Below are 15,256 nucleotides of genomic sequence, written 5' to 3' on the forward strand. Positions count from 1 at the left end.
TTTTGAAAAACTTACGCTGCTTTCCTTCTGCAGCTGAGGTAGGATACCCTGGTATTTCAGATTTTTTAAAATTTATTCTCAAACTTCATTCCAGAAGGGATGCAAGACATCTAAGTTCTTCAAATAAGTACCACAAAACATTCACATTTTTTCAAAACCATATCCCCTTTGTCCATATAACAGGAGAGCCTTCCTTAAGCTGTAAGAGCTTAACATTCAATAAAATCTATTAGCTTTCTGTAAACTAACAACTAGATTTTAATCCTATGCTCAGAACCTCTCAAATACAGAGCCCCCAAAAGTTCAGATTTTAAAAGGTATGAAATGGGGAGCAGAAACAAAATGTTCTTGATACTTATTAAAAGCAAAAGAAAAAAGAGCTTCTTGGTAAAATGTAACTTCTGAAAGTATGTGGAAACCTGGTCATCAAAATTCAGACCCTTCTACATAAAGCCCTTTTTTCACTTCAAGTAATTAACCCTTCCCTCCCAATTTATACTTAGGTCTTCCGTGAAAACAGACTAAACTTGGTAGGGTATCATTATCATCACTTCATCTAGTCCCTTTCTTTCACAGTTCGGAACCCTTACCTGGTTCGGGGAGCTCAGGCTGAGGAGTCAAACTGGGGATTCCTGGCTCCTTTTCCATCTCCTCATTGCTGGCTTTCGATTTATCACAAACATTCAACCGCGGCCCAGCTGGATCTAAGTGGTCGGCACGATGTGGATCTGTCAGTGCAGCCTCTAGTTTGTTTGTCGAAGCAGGAGGTCTCTGCTCTGGGAGCTCGTCTTCCTTCTTTACAGGGTCAGCAGGGAGCAAGACCCCAAAGGCACCCTCAGAGTTTTCTTTCTCCTTAAGTCTGTTAGTGCGCTTACGAGGTTTGGTGCGCCTTTGGTTTAAACGCTGCCATCGCTTTTTAGGCACTGCTTCGTTTATACTACTAGGTTCATCATTCTCACTGTTCATTTCAGAGTCCAGCTCTGGGACTTTTCTGATTTCAAAAGAGGGGCCTTTTTCAGGAATTTTTTCAGGGTCAGACTGGTTGACTTTATTATCAAAACTGACACTGGAAAAATGGGCACCATCTTCACTTGTTAAATGGCCCATTAACTGAAGGGGTGGTTCCCTACCAGGGTCTTCTGCTTCGCCTCTGGAGGAGCTGTTCTCTGAACCCCTACTCTCTCTGTCTCCCGGTAGTGCAGCCTCAAGAGTCACAGCTGGAAGCTCGTTCAGTTTTCTTCTGCGTTCTGTTTTTAAGGCTTTACGGTTCACTGTGTTCTTTCCCAACTGGGCTGAAAAACCATCTCGAAATCTGGATGGCTTTGATCGACCACAGTTGCGCCTAGTAACGCAGTTTGAACGATTTTTGCCAGAAGCAGGGAGGTCTCTTTTATCAGACCCCAAGCCAGGCAGGGAAGTAGACAGCTCCCCAGACAGTGCAGAGTCGCCCCCACCAGGGCCAGGGTGGACTGGATCCTGAGTGCCATCTCCAATTTTTTCTGAACTGTGATTGGAACCTCCTGAAACCAAGACCTTAGGAGCTGACACAGGACTACTGGTAGAACAGTCCCCAAGACCAGGACTCCGATAAGAGACCAAGTTCTGAGCTGTCATTATTCGTTGCTCCTTGGTCTTACTATCATGCATATCTTTCAACATCATTAGTAATGTACTGAATTTGTAGTCTGGTTCAATAGGTATATGATTCTGACCAGAGGCAGAAGAAAAAAGTAATGGTTTTGATGGCTTTGACGTTCCAGAGTCATTGACATCTTCACCTAAGGATCTGTAAGAGAGTTCCTTCAACTCTGACAGAACGTGTTTCACCACTGCTGTTTCTATGTCACTTGAATCCCTGGTTTTCTCATGCATGTTGCTCAGTAGTTTCAGTCCATCCACTTTCCCGCTTTTAGAAATGCTGGCCAAAGGAGAGCTTTTGTTATCAGAAGAGCAGCATTTCAAACTGCAGTCCTCATTTGCAACTGGAGGTTCTACTACAACCGGGTTTTCTTTATGTTTGCACTTGATACTTCGAATTTTGGGCTGTTTGCTTTTTGAATGTAACAGAGCTTGATTTTTAGCCCCACCTTTTATTATTGAGTTCTCACTGGAAATACTTGATGATGTGCTGAATTTTGGAGAAAATCCATCGTTTCTAAAATCTGGTTGGGGTTTTCGGACAAGACTTGACACTTTAAGATCAGAGAGATTAATCTGAGACGTCTCAGTTCCAGGCTCTGTTGTCTTGGTACAATTCATTAGGTGGTCCGTATGTGAGTTAGTAATCAGAGACTTCTGCTTTGCTTTTACCTTAGTGTTTGCGGCAGGATACCTAGAATACTTTACCTTTTCATTTTTCTGCACAGGTAACAGGTTCTCTGATCTATCAAAAGCATCTGTAATTTCAAGGACACTGTTATCAGACTCTGAACTATGATCTACAGGATCCAGATCACTGCTTCCATCATCAGAAGTGGTACAAATACTAATGGAATCACTTCGTTTTTCTTCATCACCTGCTCCAATATAGCAGAGCTGTACTTTCGAACTACACACCAGACCTCGCGGGAATTTCTTCTTCTCCCCAGAACGTTTAGAGATCAAGGCACCCTCAGACAAGCCCAGTAAAGAGTCACAATTTGAAGTCTCAAATTCTTTCTTTGCAGTGTTTTTTGCACAAGAAGAAAACAGGAAACTTCCTGGGGCAGTGCTGGGCCCTGTGAGGCTGTTTGCTATCCGGGAAAGTTCATTTGAGGCCTGCTTATCAGACACATCCCCAGAAATAAAGTTTAAGCCAAGGTTTTCTGGAATCTTTCCCCTCCGTTCTTCCTTATGTGTTTCAAATTGCATATGGCCCTTTTTCATACTAGTCCTTTTTGGATTATCAGAGCTCTTTCTGGCTCGAGACTTAGCACAAGGTTTTTCCTTCTCATCTGCAGAATGTTCAGAGTCAAAAGCCAGAGATTTCAAGCAGCCATTAAGCAACAGGTCATGTTCTGACTCAGGATCATTTGTACAGTCCTCAAATGGCATATCCTCCTCACTGTCCAACTTGATTGAACTGGTGACACACTTTCGGTTCTTCGACCCTTTGGGAATATCATACTGCTCAGCAAGACCAACACTGGCTTCCCATTTACTCAAAATCTTCTGAGGAACCTTAAATGTAAAGAAAAAAAGATTATTACTCATCTAAGAAACAGAAGAGGAAACAAGGAAATGATCACTGAGCACCTCTCAAATCAGAAGCTTTTCAAGCCTTATTATATTTCTTTGAGGCTCTTTTATGGGACTGTCAGGCGGTTACCTCCCACAGCCCAGTCAGACCTTAGCTAATGGGGATTCCGCAACACTTCTTCTATCACTAAGATCTATCACTGGAGGAAGACTGATCCTGGAAACCCTCCACTCTCCTTGCCAGTAAAAGCACAAAAAGTGCACCATAAATTAGACTATGATATTACATTATTAATCAACATTATATTACTATGTCAAGGAATAACCAGATGACTCCTACTTACTCTGCCAATCATAAAGATTTCCTTCCTGAATTATGAAGGCCAAGCATTTGCTTAGTTGCATAAAAGAGAAAACAAAAGGCTAAAGAAGATAAATGTGGAAAAACTAGGACTGGAAATGAGTTAAGTCAGATCTTCCCTAAAAGACCTGAAATTTGAAACTCAGGTTATCACCAGGCCCTTGACTAATCAAGAATTTTCTATACGTTTTACATACAATCTGGATTATAATCAAACAGTGTCCTGGGCTTAATCATGTAGTGCAGAGACACCAATACACCCTGGATAGCTTAACAAGTTACATATGCTCTTTTCTTGAATCCTCATAGCATAAGGTAGAGAAGGAAATGGCAACCCACTCCAGTATTCTTGCCTGGAGAATCCCAGGGACAGAGGAGCCTGGTGGGCTGCTGTCTATGGGGTCGCACAGAGTTGGACACGACTGAAGCGACTTAGCAGCAGCAGCAGCATAGCATAAGGACATCAAGGCTCTGTGAAATATATCTAATTTCTGAGACTCTTATTTCCCTCCCTGGCTTCATACAAGAGATGTTAGCCAAGGTTCTATCATTTAGTGTCCACAAATACTTTAATACTTGTGAAAGAGATGTTCTGCTGACCATGTAACAATTTAGGCCACTACACAGGTAGCCTCTTCTTATAAAGCAATATACAGATCATCTGATTTACTTTAGACACAAGCACAAAGCCATTAATTGTCTAACTATGGTTACAGTAAATCAATTTTCCAGAACATGAAAGCCCAAGCAAACTCTTTTGAAAGGCGGCTTAATACACATACTTAAAGGCTTGACACAAAAACTTTGATATCTTCCTACCACCAACTACCCAAAGTATTAGAAAGGATGCAGTTAGCCTCCTGTATCTTAACAGTAGCACACATTAGCTGTTTCAAAGCATGAATACTGTGACATACAAAGTACATATTGCTAATCCTCACAAGGGTTCAACAAGGTACATATTATTATCTTAGTTTTAGAGACGAAGAAACTCCAGTTGGAAATAGCAGAGACTGCATACTGACTCAAAATTATCCAAATTATAATTTTTATAGAATAGTCTAAAAGTAGGAAATACAAATCTAAAAGAAATTATTTCCCCTTTTAGAATGGACTATAAAGGCGTTATCAAAAGAAATAGCTAAAACACAACATCAAGCAAATGAAACAAAAACATCGTGTTCTTTATTAAAACATAACAAGGTTTGAAACTATAATCTTAAGCATTGATAATCACACATGAAAACCAAAATGACAAACAAAACAAGAATGTTCAAAGTGTTATATTTGTCATTTTTAAGAGAAATAATTAGAGAGGGAGAAGAACATTTCATTTTGATGGTCATTTTCTGCTTAAATTAGATAGACCCAAACGTAACTGGTTGCGCCATTTTGTACTATCACATGTAAATGACATGACAAAAGTATCACTTCTCAAAACACTGAGTAGAAATATTTGCAAGATTAGCCCTACCTTATCCTGCAAAAAAAAAAAAAATGCTTTCTGACAATTTTCTCACCAACTTATATTTCAAAAATTGTAATATTTCTTCCTTTGGCTGATCCCACAAACCAGGGGTCCCCAACCCCCAGACTGATACTGGTCCACGACTTATTAGGACCTGGGCCACACAGCAGAAAGTCAGCAACAGGTGAGTCAGTCCCCATGGCTAACATAAACCACCTGAGCTCTGCCTCCCATCAATCAGCGGTGGCATTAGATTCTCGTAGGAATGAGAACCCTACTATGAACTGCGTGCTCCTTATAAGAGTCATCCCCAAACCATACCCTCTACCTTGGTTTGTGGAAAAATTATGTTCCATAAGACTGGTCCTAGAAAGGCTGGGGATTCCTCCCTCCCTAACCCTAAGAAGATAATCTGAGATGCTTTAAAAAAAGAAAGAGAAATACCTTATGCCTATATCCCTTCTCTTTCTGCTTCCCTCTTCTCCTAAGGACAGGTAGCTCTTCAAACTGATGTCTGCCTTCGAACATAACGATTGCTTTTCCAGCCACCCAGGCTCTTTCAGAAGGATCTCCAAAAGCCTCCACGTAGTACTGTCGATAGGGCCTGCGGTTAGAAACTAGATAAAAACAAAAACCACAATGTCATTACTTAAAAAAGAAAAAAAAAAAAGACTACTCATCATCAAGAGAACAGCAACACCACAGTTGCAAAGAACCTTCTTGTCACTTAAAAGTAACATAAAAAACAACAAGCTAAAAAACCTACAGAAAAAGAAACTTTAAGGTAGGTTAGATAGAAAGTAAAATTTCAATTTATGTGACAAGAAAATGGTTAAGATGTTAATGCAACAATATAATGTTTTGCTCTGGTGATATGCTATCTATTCCAAACTAGAAGTTTTATACCCTCATTACCAGAAATCACAAAGGCCACATAGTAAGTTGCAGTACTATAAAAATGACAATTACCAAGAACTAACCACTAAACAAACTTATAAAATATTATGCTAAAATATAAGGAGGAAGAAATGTTTCAACATTATTCCACATATGATGTGCTAACCCTTATGGCACAGCTACTCTGGACAAGCTGCTTTTCATGTATTCTTCACAATGAATTCTAAAAAATAAGTGGTATAACCTCCATTTTACAGACAATAATAAATTCAACAACTTCAGAGAGAACAAATTCAGAATGAAACACTGGATTTGCAGAGAAAGTGGGACTTGATAATTCAAACTACAGAAATTTTTTAAAAATAAAGAAAAGGAAATAAAAAACTAAATAACAACTATTATTAAATAAATAACTTAATAAATAAATAAATAATAAATTAAAAACTGCCAGAAAAAAAAAAATCCAGTTATTCTACAGTTTCTTGGCTGTCCAAAGTTATATGTATGTAATTATCAAAAATCAATACAAATCTCATCCAGAAAAGATTACAATCTAATTTACATAATATATGTACTTCTATACACTTATTTTCTTATCATTTTTCATACCAGTAAAAAAAAAAAGGTCATAGAAGAAATACAGCCAGGGCTACACAGGTAAAATGATTTGTCTCTATTTAAAAAAAAAAAGGAAATTGTTTTATATAAAAATTCACTATAACTCACAATGAATTACAACTGGTTAAATTTTGTTTTATTGTACATTTTAAAAATAAGTTCTGTTAAAAAAAAAAAAACACGCTAAACTCTTTAGTCTCTACCTAGTAAACACTTCAACAGAAACCACCTATAAAGGAAGATTAAATGTACACATACACACACATACAGATTCTTAAAGTCAATTTGAAAAGTAAGTCATCCTCCCCAAAACAAGTAAACTCAATTACTACAAACATTTATGATGTGCCAGCATACAGAGAACTGAAAGCCCTCACTACAAGAGAACAATATACAGAGAACATCATACAGAGAGGCAAAAACACTCACTATTACAGACAGTGGAAAGAATTCACTGCCTGACAGGTACAAGATATACAGTATAAAGAGATTATGGTAAAACCGCATGCTAACTAATGTTAACATGAACATTGTCTTTTTTTAATCTTTGAGTACATTGCATACACTCAAATTTATCATTTGATGGCATGTATTGGCAATGGCATTTTTTAACATTAAGGTATATTATTTTCAGGTATACAACATAATGACTTGATATTTATATCAATCCATCACCATACATACTTACAAAAAATTCTTTTTTCTTGTGATAAGACTTTTAAGATCTCTCTTAGCAAATTTCCAAAATACAATGCAGTATCAACTACAGCTGCCATGTTGTATATTATATCTGTGTGACTTATTTCTTTTGTAACTATTACTTTGACCCCCTTTTCACCCATTTTGCCATTCCTGACCCACCCCACCCCCAGCCTCTGACAGCAAGCAATCTATTCTCAGGATCTATGAACTTGGTTTTGTTTTCTGGATTTTGGTTTTTATAGATTCCACATATAAGGGAGTTCATACGGTATTTATATTTCTCTGACATACTTTACTTAATATAATGCCTGCCAGGTACTGTCATGCTGTCACAGATGGAAAGGGTGCTTTCTTTGGAATAGCTGAATAATATTCAACTGTGTATACATACCACATTTTCTTTATCTGTTCATCTACTGATGGACACTTAGGTTGTTAATGTATTTTTTTTTAAGTGAAAATCATTAATTGGAGGACAAATGGGACACCTGGGTAGAAAATTTTAAAGAGAGAGAATTGAGGGAAGAATTCCTATAAGGGGGCCAAGAACTCTCAAAGACATAAACGAACAGAACAAATGAAACAGCTAGGAATAAAAAGTAGTTCAGAACACTAAATCAAACAGCCGAAGGAAAGGGAGACTACCTGAAGAGCCTGGATACCATGTTAAGAGTCTGACCATTATCCCATTAGCACTGAACTCCATTTAAACTGTGGAACTACAGGTTCAGTTCTGTATCTTAGAAAGATAAATCTCCTTGACCAATGAACATTACATTTAAGAGGAAACAAAAAGGAGACACAGGAGACCAGAAATTACTACTAGTGTATACTCAAGATGACTAGACATAAACTAAGGTGGCTGCAGTGGGAGAAACAAAATTCGAAAGATTTGCTTAAGAAAACAAATGAAAAGGACTAGATATTAATAAAAAGTCAGGTAGGGAAGACAGCTGAACACCAATGTTCACAGAAGCATTATTCACAATAACCAAAATGAGAAAACCCTCATATCCATTGAAGGATGTAAAGATGAACAAAATGAGGCATATATATATAAATGAAAATCACTGAGCCTTACAAATGAATAACACAATAACAACATGGATGAACCTTAAAGACATTATGTTAAATAAGCCAGACACAAATGGACAAACACTGCATGATTCCACTTATATGAAGTACCTAGAATAGTCAAATTCATAAGAAAAAGTAGAACAGTATTTACTAGGGCTGAAAGTTTTGTTAAATTAGTACAGAGTTTTAGTTCAAGATTATGAAAAAGTGCTAGAGATGGACAGTGCAAATAATTTCACAAAAATGTGAAGGTACTTAATGCCACTAAACTATAAATTTAAACATGGATGAAATGATAAAATTCTGTTATATATGTACATTGTTTTACTTAAAAAACAAAACAAAACAAACACTCAGGTAACAATTGGTGGAAAGGATGCAGAGAGATGAGAATCAAAGAATCGCTGCTTTCAAACTGTGGTACTGGAAAAGACTCTTCAGAGTCCCTTGAACTGCAGGGAGATCAAACAAGTCAATCCTAAAGGAAATCAACCCTGAATACTCACTGAAAGGACTGATGCTCAAGCTCCAATACTTGATGTCACCTGACACAAAGAGCTGACTCACTAGAAAAGACCCTGATGCTGGGAAAGATTGAAGGCAGTAGGAGAAGTGGGGATAGAGGATGAGATAGTTGGATGGCATCCCAGACTCAATGGACATGAGTTTGAGCTCTGGGAGACAAACTCTGGGAGATGGTGAAGGATAGGGAAGCCTGGCATGCTGCTGTTCATGGGGTCGGAAAGAGTCAGACATGACTTGGCAACTGAACAACAAAGAGCAATTTTTATAAAAGCAAACGGGGGTGGTGGTTGGGGGGAGGCTCAAGAGGGAGGGGATGTATGTATAGTTATAGTTGATTCACATTACTGTATAGCAGGAACTAACACAACATTGTAAAGCAATTATCCTCCAAATACAATTTTTTAAAAAAGATACAAAAGATAAAATACAGGAAAAGAAACAACAATAAAAATTTGGCAATGCTGAAAGTCAGATGGTGACAAGAGTTAAACCAAATGAATGACAGGTCAGCCTTGAGAAAAGCTAAGAAGTAATCTGATTCACCCCTAGATTGCTTTGCAACGGGAACTCCAGAAGTGGAAGCACAGAAAAGCATAAAATATAGAAAAACATAAAAACAAGACTGGCTGAAAGTCTATTCAAGATGAAGTGAGAGTATTTCCAGGTCAAGATGAAGAATTGAGTAAGCACTTCTAAATTCACTCCATCTCCTAATCTCCACTAACACTACAATAAAGCGATGTTCAAGGACAGGCTCATTAAGGACAGGAGAATAAGAGGGAACAGGTGAACAAATTACTAGCATGCAGGTATGTTACACAGTTTCGGAAGCTGGGAAACACCTGGATACGGATTATGTTAACTTACATAACAGATACTAAAATCTATCAATCAACAGTGATCATGGACTTCCCTGGTAGTCCAATGGTTAAGAATCTGCCTGCCAATGAAAGGGACACAGGTTCAATCTCTGGTCTGGGAAGATTCCACATGCCACGGAGCAACTAAACCTGTCTCTAAAGCCAGTGTGCCCTAGAACCCATGCTCTGCAACAAGAGAAGCCACAGAAATGAGACACACCCACTCAAAACTAAAGAAAGCCCATGCACAGCAACAAAGACACAGCACATCAATTAATTTTAAAAAAGGAAAATTCTTTTGAAAAAACAAAAAGTGAGCAAATCCAAGAACCAACTACATCAACATACTCATGTGTGCTCTACCCCATGAAGTAGAGCAAAACAACAAAAATTCAACCAAAAAAAAATTAGTTCAATGCAGAAAAGTCAACATGTGAATAAGATTTACAGGAAAATAAAGGGAAGGAAACAATCAATGAAAAAATTCAAGAAAATGTTCCAGAACTAAAGAAAACTAACCTTGTAGATCAAAGGGGGCCTACTAAGTACCTACAGCAAGGCATAGTCTATGAACTATCAGAACAGAAGCGACTACAAGCTTTCAGAGTAAAGGACAAAAATCATATACAAAAGATCATAAATCAAAACAATCTCAGATTTAATAGAAAACTCTGGAAGCTAAAAGACAATGGAGCAATGCCTTCAAAGAATTGTGAGCAAAAATTATTTCCAGCCTAGTATTTTATACAGCTCAACTACCAAACAAGTACAGGAAAAGAAGAGAAATATGTCCAGATCTCAAAGGTCTCAAAAAATTTTACCTCTGTGCTTCCTTTACCGGAGACTACTTACGGGCTTACCATGTATTTTATATAATAGTAAGCAAATCAAAAACAAGGAAGAGATGAAATTTGACACAAGAGTGTTGAAGGCAATCTCCAAGTAAGATGATAACTCTTCACCAGGTACAGAAGGTAACTCATGTCGACTGAAGGGACAGAAAAAGTTCCTGGTGGTATCTCCTCAAGATGATGAAAAATAACAAATTATTGATGCATCAGTTCATATGGAGAGAGAACAGAAACTAGGAGAGACTGACTACCAATAATAAATACATAGAATACTAAGAATCCTTTCCCTTACCAACACACACATACACACACACACACTTCAGCCACAACTGTACCATCAAAAGAAGATTACCAGTGATCTCCAGCTCTTTATATCTAATGGACTTTTTATCTGATCTCTAGGCACCGTTCAACCGAACTGACCACACTTGCTTTATAAAACAAATCTAGTCACCAATACCATTTGCTCCTGGCGTTTCCCTTTTATCTGATTTTTTTTTCCCATCTCTTTTGCACACTCAATCTCCTCCAGACAGACTTCAAATGTTGCCTTCCTCAGAGCCACCTTTTCTTCTCACCATATTATCTTCTCCCAAGGCCAACTCATCCATGCTTTCCTCATGGCTTCAAATAATATCAACAAGAAGATGTCACCTCCAAGTTGTAGATGTTCCAGTGCTCTCAGTAAATGGCAACACTTTTAGATGCTGGTGTAGCTAAAAACTTGGGGACCATCCTGAGATATAGAAACCTTAGTCTTCATTCTCCCTCACTTCCCATTATCCATCCATTAACAAACCAAACACATTTTACTTCCTAAGTAGTCTTCATTTCCTCTTCACCACTATCATCTTGACATAATCACTGTGAAAATCCATTTAATCATCTCCCCCGATTTATCTGTGCCCCCTCCAAATCATTTTCCACATTGCACTCAGTGAACTTGAAAATATATAGATCACATCTCCCTCTGCTCACATGCTCACAGCATGTTAATGGTACTGTTCTTAGGAAAAAATATAAAATATTAATGAAGTCTACAAAATGCTACATGATCTGAATCACACCTATTTCTCCAGCCTCATGCTGTACCACGTTCCATAACTCTATGGGCTGCAGCCCTCACGGGAGCAGAACATATACTACTTTCTGTGCTTGGAAGCTTCTTTTCCCCTAGTTAATTTCTACTTGACCTATCACATCTCAGATCAAACATAACCTTACAGCACCACTGGCCCTGACGACCCCGCACCACTGGCCCTGACGACCCCTGCTCCAAAAGTTCAGGTTAGGTACCTTCACTCATCACCAACATCACTTCACATCATCAGTATTTTTCCTTGAACACACCTCTCTGTTAAGTAGTCATTTCATCTATTTGCTGGTGCCTTCTCTTTTCAACTGGACTCTTAATTATACATAAGGGCAAGCAAAATGCATTGCCAATGACTAGATCCCAATACCTAGGCACAGTACTTCTAGAACATACTGATTACTTGTTGAACAAATGGCATCGACCCAACTAGTGCACATGAAGGACACCATAATGAGTAAGAAACCAGCAATGTCACAGGCATAGGAAGGGCAGAGGGATTAAAAGAATTTTCTACAGAACTTAAATGTCCAAGCAGGTCACAAAGTTAGGTATCATTTTCTTTAAACAGTGAGCTATAAAGGTCTTTGGGTACTTCAATACTAGTATTCAAAATATAAAATAAAATCCAGCATACCACTTGTGGTAAATCATCCTACAGATAAATAGACATTAAATACAGTTATTGTTTATAATACTGTTTTGTATGCACACAAACACGTGTGTATGTGTATGTATAATATTTTCAACCCAAGATTAAAAACAACCTAAACATCCATCAACAGGGGAATGGTTATAATCTCCAAGAAGTCAAACAGGTGAAAATACTATACCTACAGTATGCTACTTTTATGTTAAATAAAAGGAGGGTAGGGAGATGAGAATACATAGTTGCATTTACATAAAGCAAGTTTAGAAAGAAACATTAATAACAATTGACTACTCTCTGAAAAGAGGTAAAGAATGGGACAGATCAGAGATTTTTTTTTTAAACCTTGTGCATATGTTAGCGAAAAAAGTGCAAGTGAAAGTCTCTCAGTTGTGTCTGACTGTTTGCAACCTCATGGACTATACAGTCCATGGAATTCTCCACTCAAAATACTGGAGTGGGTAGCCGTTCCCTTCTCCAAGGACTCTTCCCAGCCCAGGGATCAAACCCAAGTCTCCCGCATTGCAAGCTGATTCTTTACCAGCTGAGCAACCAGGGAAGCCCCATATGTGTTAGTAACTTACTCAAAAACTAAAATACATACATTAAAACTACAATAAAATCACAGAATATCTTAATAGGAAACAGGGAGAAGTTAAGACATTAAGATACAAACAGAATAATCAAGTAACAAACAATAGTAACTGAAGAAAATACTTTAAATCAAGATTTTGAAATTCAAGATAATTTATAAGCATTCTCTGTAATTATTTCAGCTTTAAAACTAACAAATGACAGAAATCTGAAGACTGAAGTAGAAAAACATAAATATACTGAAAAATGATTCTGAATAATATAAACTTTACACAATAAAGCCTAACATTTTTCTGGCATCTACAGATAGACTAAATGAGAATTTTTAAAATCACAGAGTAACATAAAACAAACCTTTTTAAAAGAAATCCAAAACAGGTTAAAATACATAACTATGCACTAATGAAATGATCAAAAGTAACTATAAATTGTTACTAAAGGCAACTGCAAGTTTATAATTCTACACTATATTTTATTACATATAATCAGCTGCAAGTTTTACCTTTCATTTTTGAGTGTGTATTAATCAACGGATCAGAACAAATCCTGCAGGGCCACCATGGGCGTCTCTTGAATTTTGCCCAGATGAGATCTCCAACTTCATACTTCAGTGGCGTAGCCTTTTTCTTGGGTTGACACTTTAGACAGACAAAACATGGAGCATCAATAAAAATCAACACTTTTCAAAACAAAACATCACCTTCCCACACACCTTCTGAGATAACACGACCTAATGAATACTAGATGAAAACACTCCACCTTAACAACAATTACAAAATAAGTAGAACTAAATTATTTTGTCTTAACTGTTTATAACATATTCCAGTTGGTAGTAGCTCTCAATTTATATTTGCTTGACATAAGCAATCTACCTGCATTCTAGGAAAATAAGTATTTTAAATTCTAAAAAACTAAAAACTGAGTAACAGAGAAACAGAATCATCCCAAGGAAAAGATATCTTTGCCTTAGTGCTTGGATCACAATACAACATAGGGTAGAAGCAGGGAGCCCAAGAAAGATTTTAACAATATCAAGAGACTCTGGTCCCATTACAGTGTTACATGCCAACTACATCTCAATAAAACTGGAGGGTGGTGGGGATACTGTGGTCCCTTGGGCAGGTGATACTCTCCATTCTTCTCAAACATAGACATTTCTGTTAATTAATTAACAATAAAGGGCCAGTGGTTAAGAATTCTCCAGTCAGTGCAGGGCATATGGGTTCAATCCTCAGTCCAGGAAAATCCCACAAGCCAAGGAGCAACTAAGCCCATGTAAGAGAACTACTGAGCCTGAGTACCACAACTACTGAAACTCACATGCCTACAGCCTGTGTTCTGCAGCAAGAGATGCCATTGTGATGAGAAGCCTATGCAAAGCAAAGGAAGAGCTGCTCCTGCTCACTGCAATTAGAGAAAGCCCAAACTGGAAAATTCTTAAAGAGATGGGAATACCAGACCACCTTACCTGCCTCCTGCGAAATATGTATGCAGGTCAAGAAACAATAGTTAGAACCGGAAATGGAACAACAGGAGTATGTCAAGACTGCATAATGTCACCCTGCTTATTTAACTTACATGCAGAGTACACCATGTAAAATGCTGGGCTGGATGAAGCTCGAGTTGGAATCATGATTGCCAGGAAAAAAATCAACATAAAATATGCAGATGACATCATTTTAATGGCAGAAAGCAAAGAGGAACTTAAAAAGGCTCTTGATGAAGGAGAAAGAGTGAAAAAGTTGGCTTAAAACTCAACATTCAAAGAAGATCATGGTATAAGGTCCTATCACTTCATGGCAAATAAATGGGAAAAAAATGGAAACAGTGACAGATTTTAGTTTCTTGGGCTCCAAAATCACCGTGGATGGTGATTGCAGCCATGAAATTAAAAGATGCTTGTGGCTTGGAAGAAAAGCTATGACAAACCTAGACAACATATTAAAAAAGCAGAGACATCACTTTGCCAACGAAAGTCTGTATAGTCAAAGCTATGGTGTTTCCAGTAGTCGTGTACAGATATGAGAGTTGGACCATAAAGAAGGCTGAGCACCAAAAATAAAAAAAAATCAATGCTTTCAAACTGTGGTGCTTGAGAAGACTCTTGAGTCCCGTGAACTGCAAAGAGATCAAACCAATCAACTCTAAAGGAAATCAACCTTGAATATAAACTGGAAGGACAGATGCTGTAGCTCCAATACTTCGGCCACCTGATGCAAAGAGCCGACTCACTGGAAAAGCCCTTAATCTTTCCCAACATCAAGGTCTTTTCCAATGAGTCAGGAGGAGAAGGGAGCGAAAAAGGATAAGATGGTTGGATGGCATCACTAACTCAATGCACATGAGTCTGAGCAAACTCCGGGACATAGTGAAAGACAGGGATG

General features: G+C 37.8%; 1 protein-coding gene across 5 annotated transcripts in view; it reads right to left on the bottom strand.

The window, feature by feature from the left end:
* The window catches only part of NSD1 (nuclear receptor binding SET domain protein 1), a 147,822-nt gene that overhangs the window by 72,662 nt on the left and 59,904 nt on the right, over nt 1-15,256 (bottom strand). For all 5 annotated transcript variants that reach the window (XM_040240475.1, XM_040240477.1, XM_040240474.1 and 2 more), the window contains 3 exons: nt 13,375-13,510; nt 5,451-5,623; nt 591-3,159 (listed from right to left, as the gene is read on the bottom strand). In XM_040240475.1, coding sequence (XP_040096409.1) covers nt 591-3,159; nt 5,451-5,623; nt 13,375-13,510 — 2,878 coding nt within the window. The remainder of the gene's footprint in view (nt 1-590; nt 3,160-5,450; nt 5,624-13,374; nt 13,511-15,256) is intronic.

Source organism: Oryx dammah, unplaced genomic scaffold (assembly GCF_014754425.2).
Source record: "Oryx dammah isolate SB20612 unplaced genomic scaffold, SCBI_Odam_1.1 HiC_scaffold_5, whole genome shotgun sequence".
NCBI lineage: Eukaryota > Metazoa > Chordata > Mammalia > Artiodactyla > Bovidae > Oryx > Oryx dammah.